We start from the raw sequence: 12,948 nt of genomic DNA on the forward strand, positions 1-12,948 counted from the left end.
TCAGTCCAACATGCTCAGTAACATTTCTGTAATTGATGACACAGTTAATACTGAGTGAGCAATAATCTTCTTATCCAGTATGCCACTAGAGCTGTTTAATCATCAACCTCTAAGGAATAATTCTAAACTATGTTTTGTTTATTTGTGCCCACAAGAAACTCTAAACACTTTTCTGTATATAAAAGAGAAGTTTTCAGATTTTCATAAGAAACTTACTCCATAAGAGTAAGATATATGCATATGCATATTCAGTTGATTAAAATTATTGCAGAACTTGTGGTGTTTCTCAATATATTCTGAGTTTCAGGGGAGCATCCAGCAGTCAGGTATAACTCCTGAAGACAGACCTCTGATCCATGACTTTTTATTTTCTTGCAATCTATTTCAACTCAAATCAATGTTGTGTAACAAATCAAAGTAACCTTCTTGAAGAACTAGATGGCTTACTTGTATGTTGGAAGATGTTATACACTATTTTAATGCATTTTCATATCATCAATATAAAGACTGTATCGACATACATTTCAGTGTTGCATTTCTCTTTATGTTTTATATAATCATAGATTCACTTAGGTTGGAAAAGACTTGAGACCATCAAGTTCAACCACAAACCCAACACTTCCAAGTCTAAACACTAAACCATGTTCCTATGTGCTGTGTCCACACATCTTTTAAAGACAGGAAATGCAGAATACTAAGTCACTGCTTGGGCCATGGTTCTCAAAAAAGGATGAAAACAAGAAAGAACCATTGAATTAGTACTTCTTTAAGGAGGAGAGAAAACTTGAACAGCATTTCATTTGTTGACTTGTATTTTCCCAATAGGTTATAAGCTCAATGAGCTCACTCTCCGAATATTGTCTACCCTCTATCCTGCGCACTTTGTTTGATTGGTATAAAAGGCAGAATGGCATAGAAGATGAATCTCATGAGTACAGACCAAGAACAAGCACTAAATCCAAAAGGTATGATTTTGAAAATGCATTATTGATAAATTCTAAGGTAAACTGTGTTACATTTCACCCATCAGCTCTTGTGAGGTAACAGTTGCTTGAAAGTTTTTGGGTTTTTTTCTGCTTGTTCCTGGAATTCTTCTCTTGGCTTCTTGATGGATGGAATAATTGTGTCTTTCATGTTACGCTCCTCATAGTTCAAACATAACTGTGATGTTGTAATTGTCTTAGTGATGTTTTGGATGCTTTCATGTCATTTAAATACCAGTTTGTATAAACTGTATTTACTCAAGTTATCGGGCAATAATTCTATGCCACTTGGAAGAATTTTTCTTACATAGAGTTCTGCTTACACAGACAAAAATTCACACATACCTACCCTCAATCTGAAAACTTGAGAATCAGTCAGAGAGTTTTAGCAGCATACTTCTTAAAAGTAACAAGCACACAAAAATAATGGTATCAGTAGTTTCTCAGTGATAAGGCAGCAGACTGATCTTGGTTATATTGAGGTCTGGCAGTGTGATTCAGATATATTCTTTAAACTTTGAGTTTTTCTGAATACTTCAGTACTACATTTGCACACTTCAATGAAACATATCAGACCTGGTGTTCTGAAATGCATCGGCAGATCTTCACACTGGGATTATATGATAACCCAGTAACTACAAAGAGCATTAGTTACTGGAACAGAGGGGTAGGGGCTAGGTTTAGATACCAAGGTAGAAATGAACCTGAATTAGATTATTTATGTCTGTAGAAGTGGGCAGTATGAAGACACAGGTCATTAGATGTCTGCTTTTGGGTGAGATGAATCCCTGCCTTGAATTGCTTCTTTCTCTCAACTTGTTCCACATCTACCTGCTCATAAATAGCTGTCTTCGAGAACTCCACCCAAAATTTAGTTGAAAGTCAGTACAGCAGTGAAACAAGACCACTAGTGTTACAGAAAGAATGTGTAACAAGTCCTTTCTCCAGTTAATGTAAAACCAAAGGAAACCAAAATGCAAATAACTTGCTTCATCTGATCAAGGTGTACTCTTAAATGCCTGTTTTATTACAAACGCAGAAGTACAATTGAAATCACTAAAACTCTCAATGTTTATAAAAATCATGCTGAATTTACACAAAAATCTCACTGAAATAATTTGAGCATTTAACATTTGAATGTTAAATGCTTCAAATGGACTGCAGAACTGTTTCTTTAATGTTTAGTTTTACAAAAAGTACTGTCTATTTCATGTTATCATTTCAGTACACTTTGAAACTTTGGTCAGTTTATTCAATTAGGTATTTTTTGGTATTTTTATTGGAAGCTGTTCATTTCAGACTTTTATTCCTCTGTGTTGTTCTGTACAAGAAATATGTTTGAAAAGTTTGACAAGTGTTGTCAAAGTTAAAAAAAATAACACTGGAACAGTTTTTAAGTGATAATATAGTTTGGTTGTGAATTCTCCATTGGTGGTTTTAAGGCATTTTTCAAAAGTTCATGACAAGTCTAAATATGAATTTGATAGCACAAGGTTACATTTGCCTCCAAAGTGTAATTAAGAATGGTCTAAATGGTGTCATCAGTAAGGAATTTGAAATTAAGTCCATTTTTCAGAATACAAAATCCACAAGTTTCCTTGGTTTTGTTTTGGTTTTTTTATTGTTCTGTATCTTTAACTGGGAAAAAAAAGAGAGAGGAAATGGATACGTGATATTTAACCATTAGAAAAAACGTCACAGTAACAAGTTAGATTTGGTCTGTTTATCTCAAATTTTAAGAGCATAACAGTACATTATTTTCCAAAATGCTGGCCTGTAGTTTAAAAGGTAGAACACAGTTCATTGTTTTCTGTATTTGTATAATTGAAGAAGGTATATAATATGAATTATGACACTTCTCCAAAATATTGTGTTTCTTGGTTTGATTTTGCAGCGATGAACAGCAGAGGGACTATTTAATGGAGAGAAGAGATCTGGCTATTGATTTTATTTTTTCTTTAGTATTAATAGAAGTTTTGAAACAGGTAGGATTTCTTAAATTATTCATTAACTAATAAATGATGGAAATAACCAATGCAAGTGAATTTTGGGATTCTTCTTTCTGTTTGCATCTTTAAGATTATAATAAAAAACATGGAGTACATCCTGCATGCTTCTTCATTGCTGTCTTTCTTACACTTGTATGATGCATAGCATTCTGTGCTCATATAGACCTTACTTTTTCAAGTCTTTGGAGCTAAAGTATTTCTCTTCAAAATGAAATAAACATTAAATGTCTGGCTCATTTTAGCCATTTTATTAGCTACATACTATTTTAACTGATATATTTTTGAATGGATGATATCCATGACTAATACTTGCACCAGTGTAATATACGTGTACTTGTTATATTTTATTTTGTGCTTTCAGATTCCACTTCATCCTGTAATAGACAGTTTGGTAAATGATGTTATTAACTTGGCTTTCAAGCACTTTAAGTACAAAGAAGGGTAAGGCTCTTTTTCATGCAAGAATTCTATAAAAAAGATACATTCTAATTTTTTTAATAGTTGTGGTTTAAACAGTATGTTTTCTCAGCTGAGAATTCTTCCTTGTCTCTTGCTAGGTACCTTGGTCCTAACACTGGAAATATGCACATTGTTGCAGATTTGTATGCAGAAGTAATAGGTGTTCTAGCTCAAGCAAAGTAAGCAAAATTCACTATATTATTTCCTCTATAAATATGACAAAGTCTACTTGCTTAGCATGTGAATATTCTGATTTTCTCACTTTCTTTAAGTATTCTGTAGGAATAAGTCATTTCAGTTCATTGGCCTTCTATTTATCCAGATGTTCTAGAACATAGGCCTCTAGGGAATCACAGGCTTTCTGCATTTAGTCCAGTGATACTGAATAAATTCAACTCAACTACAGCAGCATTATTTTTCCTATCTCAGCAATGACGTCTGTAGAAAGCCCAAAGGGGTGAAGAGAGCTGTTTTAACTATTTTTTTTGTAGATGCTATTTTTTTCTTTAGCTGGGCAAACCTATAAATGGCTATCCTCCTACGTAGCAACAATATTAAGGCTCTCTGCAGCTATTTCAGATCAGAACTTAATGCATGTGCTTCTGAACCCTTCATCCTTCTTAGAGCAGATGACGTAAAACACATTGTGGGTCAGATCTTAAATTTTGAATCTGAAAACAGTCAAACTCAGGATCCCAGGTATCCAATATAGCATCTCATTGTATACTTAAACCACAAACTAAGCAGAGGATGAATTTTGCTGCCCTGATGTAATGCTGTCTGACTCTTGACACTTTTGCTGGGGGTGAGTCTCAGCTCTACAAAACCAATCAGTTTGGCTTGATGTGGCTAAAACAGTTTGAGATTCTGGAAATCTTATCAATTCAGCTAAGATCTTACCTGGGCCTCCAAGTTGACTGGGTCCGATGCAAAAGGAGAAGTTGCATCTGGATCCAAAGCTTCAAGTTGACTGTCAAAGTTCTGAAGGGCCCTGCTAAGATGTTTCTATCACTGAAGGGCTTCTTCCCACTCACCTGTTTGTTTCAGTTCACTTGGGTTGTCTCTCAAAGGGGGTAATAAAAAGTTGTTAAATGCTATGCCTTCCCCGACAATTAAAATCTTTCCATTTTGTGTGGGAGACCAGAAATGATCACAGAACGTTCTACTCCAAATTATTGTAGTTAAGGCTTAAGTATTACTGTAATGGCTATTAGGAAAAAAAAAAAAAAAAAAGGAGAAACTGCCTAAATGAATATTTTTAGGATTATAATATTAAAAAAATTTTTTTTAAATATTACATGTACTTGCAAGATAGCTATCTTTCATTATGGATTTTTGAAAAATATTTGAAGAGGTTATTTAAATGATATTGTTAGCTCCTATGTAAAAGAGGTGCATGGTAATAAAATAATTTGAAAGATGTGGTTATCTAGAAGGGCTAAAATCAGGCTGTGTACTTCCTTTTCTCAGTTTATTAGAAGTGAAAGAAAGCTAAACCAAAAAAAAAAAAAGAAATTCAAATACTGAGTGAAATGATACTTTTATACAACCTAAGTTTTATCTTCTGTAAGTATGTCCTGATTTATATACTTTACAACTTATTTCAAATATTGATTTTGAACTTTTTGAAACTAACCAATCTGAATTCATAGATTTCCTGCTGTAAAGAAGAAATTTATGGCAGAGCTAAAAGAGCTGCGGCATAAAGAACAAAGCCCGTATGTAGTTCAAAGCATTATCAGTCTTATAATGGGAATGAAATTCTTTCGCATTAAGATGTATCCTGTGGAGGACTTTGAAGCTTCTCTTCAGTTTATGCAGGTAAAATTCTTAGGTACATAGCTGAGGTTTCCCAGACCTTTTTGAATGGGCTAGCCTTTATTTTCCATGTAATATTGTAGGAGATTTTCCATGTATCATTGAAGCATAAACCTACATGCTGCTACTTCCTGCTTTTTCTGAACCCCTCAGTGCTCTGGTCTCTGCAGTGTGCCCTCCCATTCCAACTTTTCATCAGTCACTTACCTCTAGTCTCTACACCTCACCCTCCAGCTAGAAGAGGTTTTGTTCTGTAGACCCCAGCCCTTCTAGCCGCTATCCCACAGCTGTCCCTTGCCCTGTGTCTGTGCCTAGCTGCTCACTGCCTCCAAAGTGAGCCTTCCAATACTGATACATTTCCAGAAAAGAGAGAAACTTCTGATGGAGGAAAACACTGAGGAAAAGACAGAGAATTAAGGCAAAAGCTGGACAGAATTTCCTTTGGATGTGTTGTCTCCTTCCACCACACCTTCACCCTGCTTGCTGTAGAGCGCAGTCTCTACCCTCCTGGTTTAAAAGTCACTAGTACAGAGCGTAGTTCTATTACAATGAATGCTTTAAATCAATAGATTACATAATTTTACAAAATGCAAGAAAACATTTCATGTTTCAGCATTCTTGCTGGTAATGTACAATTGGTTTTGTTCCCACCAGCAAGTTTCTTTAGCTTAATCTTTTTATTCCCCTGTTTTATCTTGGGATCACCCACATGGCTACATGGTTTGTAGTCTCTTATCCGGTAAAATAAATGTTTTATATAAACCTCCATGTAAAGATTAGTGCATTGGTGGTGTAAATGGAGGAAAAAAATCTATATTAGATGCCCACAAGTAAGGATTTGACATTGGAATACAAATATACAGGCATACAGACACATTGAGCTTTTTCTTTTAAGTCCTGAACTGAAAACACATTATATTTCAGCTTTGCAATATGTTCTAAACCATATTTAATAGCATATTTAAGACATATTTAAGCATATTTAACAACTCAGAAAAAGGTAGTTTTTCTTCTTACCTTACTCTTAACTATGTAGACACGTGCTAGTATGTGTCAACTTAGTTTAAGTCATCCAGAGCTGGCAAAATATCAAAGTAATGTGTGTTCAGTGCACTAGACTTGATGAGTGAATGGGGTTGTGGCTTAGCTTTATCCAGTGTTCCCTACTATTAAAATCTGTGGTAAAACTCCTATATAGTAAAACTGAAATTTAGATCTCTACCTTCCCCTGCTAGAATATCTCAGTACTAAATGAATTCTTGTATTTACTACTCTGCATCATAAGATGCACAGTGCATGTGGGAAAACCTTGTTTGCTCAGTTCAGTGAAGTACATTTCAACTCTTTGGGTAGTTTGGATGTTTGAGTATCTCCATGCAGTGTTTCAACTAAAACCTCTGTCACACCAGTGCTGCTGTAGGAGAGAGAGGCACTTTTAAAAGGTGAGATAATTTCAGGAGTGAGGTCCAGAAAAGCCTGTCTTCCTGCAAAGAGTGCAGAAGCACCTCGGGAAGGCTGGTTGGAGTGCCTGAAGCCGTGTGCTGGATAATCCTGTTAGCACACAGGAAAAAAACCCTCATGATGAGAGGTGTAAACTGCTCTGCATGACTGTGGTCGGTGGGGACCTTCCTCACACAGTCCGGGACTGTTTGGGCCTTGGACCTGGGGAAAAAGTAACTGGAGCAATAGGATTTGTCATCTTCAGAGAAGCTGTACACACAAGTGGGTGGATGCTTATCTCCCCTCCCTCACTTCCTGAGAAACACAGCTGTCTGGAGAGTAGTTTGCTGCATGTTTAGGACAAAGTCTGCTTTTATTTTTTTCTTAATCCCCACTTGCAGGCTGGAAATTGTCCTCACATAGCACAATTCTATATTGGCCCTCAATATGCAATGAATCCTAGCAATTAAATTCATCCAAAAATATTTACAGTAAGATTGTTCATTGCCCTGTGTATCTTAACAGAGAATTACATTCCTTTTTTGGCCTCTCAAAGCATTGTGTAAAGCAGTCCATGTTGACTATTTGTTTTGCTCCTGAAGATACAGAGAGGGGAGACAACTGAGTCCAACTCCTTTTCCAGTCCAAAACACCACCAGGCACAGCTGGAGTCAGTAGAGACTTTCTGGATTAGAGTAACAGCTCCTTGATCTTGACTTATGTCCTGCTTTGTGCTTGCTGCAAAATGCAGATTTAGAAGTTAAGAGGCAAATGTTTTCAGTGGGATTTGCGCGATAAAAATAGTCACTGACACATGATACGCATCCAGCAAACGTTCAAAGGTCTTTATTCCAGCTGATATGCAATTTATGTTTCTTGTTTTTGTTTTTTTTATTTAGGAATGTGCACATTATTTCCTTGAAGTTAAAGACAAAGATATCAAGCATGCACTGGCAGGACTGTTTGTTGAAATTCTTGTCCCCGTAGCTGCTGTGAGTTTATTTTTGATGTTGTTTGCATAATTTTTTAAAAATTAGATAAACCAGCTTGTGAAATAGTGTTTTACTAACATGAAATTTTCTTTCAGGCTGTTAAAAATGAAGTGAATGTCCCCTGTCTGAGGAACTTTGTTGAAAGCCTGTATGATACAACTCTTGAACTTTCATCACGAAAGAAACACTCACTGGTTAGTAACCCTAAGAAGCAGAGGTTAAAATTCTTTGTCATAAATATTTCTGAGCAAGATTCTTGGGAAATTGCAAAACATTTTATTTGCATTTTGCTATAACCAATACATTTCTATTTGCAGGGAAGATTATTTTGTTTGAAGAAAATAACTGTACTTATTTTACCCATTTTATGATATAAATTAGTTTGAATCAATTATGTTGTTCGCTTCTGTTTCTGTGATTATTAAATGGTTAGGTTGTCTCACGGTTATGTGTAAACATTAGGAGAAGAGAAAGAATAGAGTTCACTTCTTGTCAAGCGAGAACAAATGAGGCATGTGGGAACAACTCTTTCACGGGGTTTAAATAATACATTTTAGGAAGGAAAAAATGCCCTTTTAAATCCATAACTTGGCTACTGTGTAGCTCCCTATTTCATTTTTTTTCATGTGAGATGAACAGTGGCACTGCAGTATATTTTTGGAATCATGAGTTGATCTGAATTAAATGAGGATCTGAGTCAGTTTGGTGCTGGCTGCCTTAAGCAGTCTGTCTCTCCAACTGGGTCAGCGCCCGTCAGCAGTGTGGCATTAGCTAATTCATTTTGAAGTCTTGGACCTTTTAAGTAAAGAAAGTTTGTCATTTGTCCTCCCTCATTCCAGGGGAAAGTCAAAAAGACTTCCCTGTTTCCAGTTCTTTCGGCAAATGCTGGTCACTGGCTCTAGTGAAACTGCTGGGAGGACTGCAGGAGTGTGCCTGAGCTCTCTGCGTGTTACAGCATTCCCAGGGGACAGTCAGAGAATCCCCTGGGGCTCAGTCCTGATCCAGTTTGAATTAGTGGGAGGCTTGAGATGGATTTCTGATTTCACTCTGCTTGCGTCTGTGTGGCTCTGTTCCACTCTACCGAGTTAATAAAACATTGTTGGAACTTCAGCAGGGTAGAGCTTTTCTGCACAGTTTTTACATTAAATAGAACTTCCCAAACTGTGGCCATACTTGCCAAAGTCAATACTACATTCTTGAGAAAGGATTGCACAGCTGGGCCTTTGCATTTGATTGCTTGTCTACACATACCACACTGGAGGCTACATAGTTAAAAGTGACAAAATAGAATAGATTCTTGTGAGGGTGTGATTAGAAATACAAACATTGCAAGGAGGAGGAGGAGGGGAAAGGCAAACAGTAGACAGAAATAGCTGCAGTGCATATTTCCAGGCTTCCAGGAAGAAAGCACCCTCCTTAAAGTCTGAACGGGACCAAGATTGGTGTTTGGTGAATCCATGCACTCACTGTACAGACAGGATGGGGGAATTATCTTGTTTCATTTTCTATCTACAAGTACCTCTTATGAGCTAGTCATTAAGGTTCTCTTGGTAGTGAATGGAGAGAATTAGGAAATTCTGGGAGATGGTTTATCTTCCCTTCTAGGGATCTTCCTTAGGATGGTTTGAAATGCTCTTGGAGTGTTACTAAACTCCGCAATCCAATCAACTACGCAGTGGTGTACTAAGAAAGTCTTCTCTGAGAAGACTTCAGTTACCCTGTCCTATATGTGTTTTGGACGTGAAGATTATAAAAATAAAAATTAATTTACATTTGCCATTTCCTCAATAATTTAACCTATAGCTATAGACAGTTTATGTTATGAGTTAATGGAACAGAAGCTGAGATTTATTATGTGTTTGTACTTTGAGCTGTGACTGAAGTTAGAATTTAGAGATAATTTTAAGAATCATTCATCTTAAAGTGGACATTGCCTTATTTTTGACTTACACCTTGTGAGTCCTGACTGGGTTTATCAGCATTACAACTGAAACCTTAGTCTTCTTGAAGTAGCGGAGTCAGTTTCAAAATCATTAGGTGCATTTTAGCTTCTTTTTTAGTGTAACATTTACAAGTGTTAAAGTAAGTGTCGACAAAGAGGCTGCGTTCTGGTGTTTCAAATTCTATGTTCTGTTTTACTTCTTTTTTTTTTTCACTTCACAAGCTGTAATTCCCAGCAGATCCAGGCATTCCCTGTATTTTCACACAATTCTTTTGGGTGTTTGACGTGTCTCACGGTAAATATTGTGACTGTAGATTTTGAGGAGTAATAGTCATCTGATTCATAAGTTCCAACAATCTCTGTGAGTCCTGTTGTTAAAATAATAAGGTTTAGTTATTTCCATGCTTTTATTTCTCAGCAAATGGCAGAACTTAACCCTGAGAGTGTGTAAAATTGTGCCCTGTCTTACACTGCTGTGAGTACATATATGTTTGGTTTTAGTTCATCCATGAAATGTATCTGTAACAGCTTTAGAGAAGGCTCCTTTTAAATAGTGCTACTTACTAATGTGTTTATGTTGGCTAGCTTGTATTGCACAAAATGGAGGAATTAGAACTTCAGGTTTACAGTAGCTCTATTAAGTTAGTTTTGCCTTGTGTAGATGTGCAAATAACACTGTATTGACATCCATTTCCTGTTTAGGCTTTGTACCCCTTGGTAACATGCCTGCTTTGTGTCAGTCAGAAGCAGTTCTTTCTAAACAGATGGCATATTTTCCTCAACAACTGCCTTTCCAATCTCAAGGTTAGTATCTCCTGGTTTTAATATTCTATTCAGACTTCGGTATGCACTGTTGATCTGTTGGATAACCTTTTTAGGTAAATATGCTGAGTTATTGCTATTATCTGATTCCATACATAATTTTATTCCTGAGAGTACAAGTTCTTTAACTGTGCAGGTTTTTTTCAATACTAAAAATGTATTCTTGGGCCTATTTTAAATTTCTACTGTTTCTCTAACTCAAGCCAAGCTTGAGTCAAATACCTGTGAAACAGAAAAATATTGCTGATGAAAGTTTTTAGGTTGAGTGACATACCAAAACTGACCTAGTAGTAACCTGCTTTTTCCACAAAAGCATTGGAAACAAAGAACTTGTTAGTACTTTTTCAAAATGGAACTACTTGTAGGACACTGATTCCATGACTTTTTTCACTCATGTAAAGGGTTTGCATTACAAAAACCCCAAACAGTTTCAAGTTTTTTTCTCCATTGTCATTCCTTTGCCATTTGTTATATCTTTGAGATTTAAGGTTAGCTTTCCACTGCAATCTGCTGTGGTTCCCAGGCTGCACACACCGTTCAATGCACATGTGCTGGTTGTCATTACTGCTCCTCGACTTGCCTTTTACTTTTGCAGTAACTCATGTCCCATGCCATGCTAAAACTGCATCCCTGTGAAAGGATTTTCCTGTGCCCATCTGTAAAGGGCAATGTAAGAAACACAGTGAGGTGATTAGAGCAAGTGAAGGGCCTCCCAACTGTGTCTTGATGAACCAGTGGTTAGGAGGCTTCTGCTAACAGCAAACTTCAAACTTCACACAAACTTCACATTTCAGCCACTTGCTCAGCTCAGAGGCAAATACCTGTTCTCCAAAAGTTGAGTTCTCAAGCTTATCAAGAAGGCATATATTACATTATTTTTTGCTCTTGTTTTCTGGTTGTGCTTCCTCTCTCTCTTTGTGATGCAATTTGTTCGGACTCTCTTCATATGGATCCTATTGTTAGAATAGCTCTTCAGAGTGTTCCATCTGCCTGAAGATTTTTTCTGCCAGTACCTAAATACCTTACTTTTGGTGACGATGCCTTATAATCTTACTTGTGAAGAGATTCAGAAAATAAGCATGTTGTTACTGAAATTAGTTTTATGGGGTTTTATGCAGTTGTACAAGCTTCAGAAAAGGCAAAGTCAGCTGGGAATATATATTTCTCTAAAAATTAAGGAGATCCTGACAAATTATTTGAAACCATCAGAGAAAATATAAGAAAAATTTGGTCCTATCTTACTGATTGAAAATAAAATTGAGATTTATCTTGCAAGCTGTAATTCATTGATATATACTTCAATTTATAGGGCTCTCAGAAAGATCTCTCTCTGGGGAGAAAGTAAGGTAGCTGAATACATGGCTAAAGTAAGAAAGTGGTTGTCCACTCCTTCTCAGTACAGAGCAGGAGATGCCTCAACCATTGAAATAATATTTTCACCAGACAGGTTGGCACCTCAAAACCCAAGCTGAACTCACATTGCTGGAGGAAAAGCTGGAAATCCATCTGTTAGAGGGAGAATTGTGCACATCAACACCACGAGCTTGGACAGATCTTGCTCATGGACATGCTCATAGTGTCCCTGGATGTATCTTAGGCTTTTTGTCATCTTCCTCTTAATCCTGTTTCTGCCGTGCAGCTTGCTGTTCTAACAAAAAATTGGTCCACTATTTTTTGAAAACTGCAATGGTACTGGTGTCAGCCCCTTTCTCCTCCCTCTTTCTCAGTGGGCCTCATAGCTGTCTCATCACTGGGATATTTGGACATTTGCTAATTTGATTAATGTGCCAAGTAAACTTTGGCATTCCATTTACTATTTATTCTAAACATGTGCAACAACCATTGTATGCTGCTATAATAAAAAAATTACATTCCAATTTCATCCGTATAAAACTTTATTGCATAAAATTGTCAAGGAGTTGAAAATTGTTGCCCAAAAACAGTGTTTCTGTTCCTATGCTTGTGACAGATGCCACGTTGAAAGTTAAAATCCTCTCCCACATCACTGGTAAATTGTCTTCCCATCATTTTGCAGGACCCAGAGCAATGCACATTCAGGAATTACTGATGGCATCAGTTGCAGTTTCTTTGATCAAACCGCAGTCTTTGATCCGTGACTCAACATTTGTCTGTTGAAAATATCTCAGATTTTTGCCATGGAGATTTGCCCTGTGGGCCAGGCAAACCTTATCTCAGGTCAAAGTGTACTGGACTCCTTCAAAGTTTAACCCAGCAGATGGCTCAACATGTGGGAGACCATCTGATTGGACTGCACTTACTTGTTTTTTACTCAGACAGCCCTTACCACTGCCGTAGAAACAGAAAACTGCATTTGACTGGAGACCCAAAGAAGATCCTGTACTAGTTTCTAAAAATAAGCAGCAATCCAGACAGATAAACCAATTCAGTCCAGCTAATCACAGATGCCATGTTAATTAGGACAGCCTGAGCATCCACAGATTTTTTGTCCTTTCACTTTTGAG

The 12,948-nt window shown here is 36.8% G+C and overlaps 1 protein-coding gene across 1 annotated transcript in view; it reads left to right on the forward strand.

Moving 5' to 3' along the window:
• Positions 1-12,948, forward strand: part of LOC116992255 (protein furry homolog) — an 89,663-nt gene that overhangs the window by 52,035 nt on the left and 24,680 nt on the right. Inside the window, exons 4-11 of the mRNA XM_033051713.1 lie at positions 826-965; positions 2,878-2,968; positions 3,354-3,433; positions 3,550-3,630; positions 5,104-5,272; positions 7,609-7,701; positions 7,797-7,895; positions 10,346-10,447. Coding sequence (XP_032907604.1) covers positions 826-965; positions 2,878-2,968; positions 3,354-3,433; positions 3,550-3,630; positions 5,104-5,272; positions 7,609-7,701; positions 7,797-7,895; positions 10,346-10,447 — 855 coding nt within the window. The remainder of the gene's footprint in view (positions 1-825; positions 966-2,877; positions 2,969-3,353; positions 3,434-3,549; positions 3,631-5,103; positions 5,273-7,608; positions 7,702-7,796; positions 7,896-10,345; positions 10,448-12,948) is intronic.

Source organism: Catharus ustulatus, chromosome 2 (genome assembly GCF_009819885.2).
Source record: "Catharus ustulatus isolate bCatUst1 chromosome 2, bCatUst1.pri.v2, whole genome shotgun sequence".
NCBI lineage: Eukaryota > Metazoa > Chordata > Aves > Passeriformes > Turdidae > Catharus > Catharus ustulatus.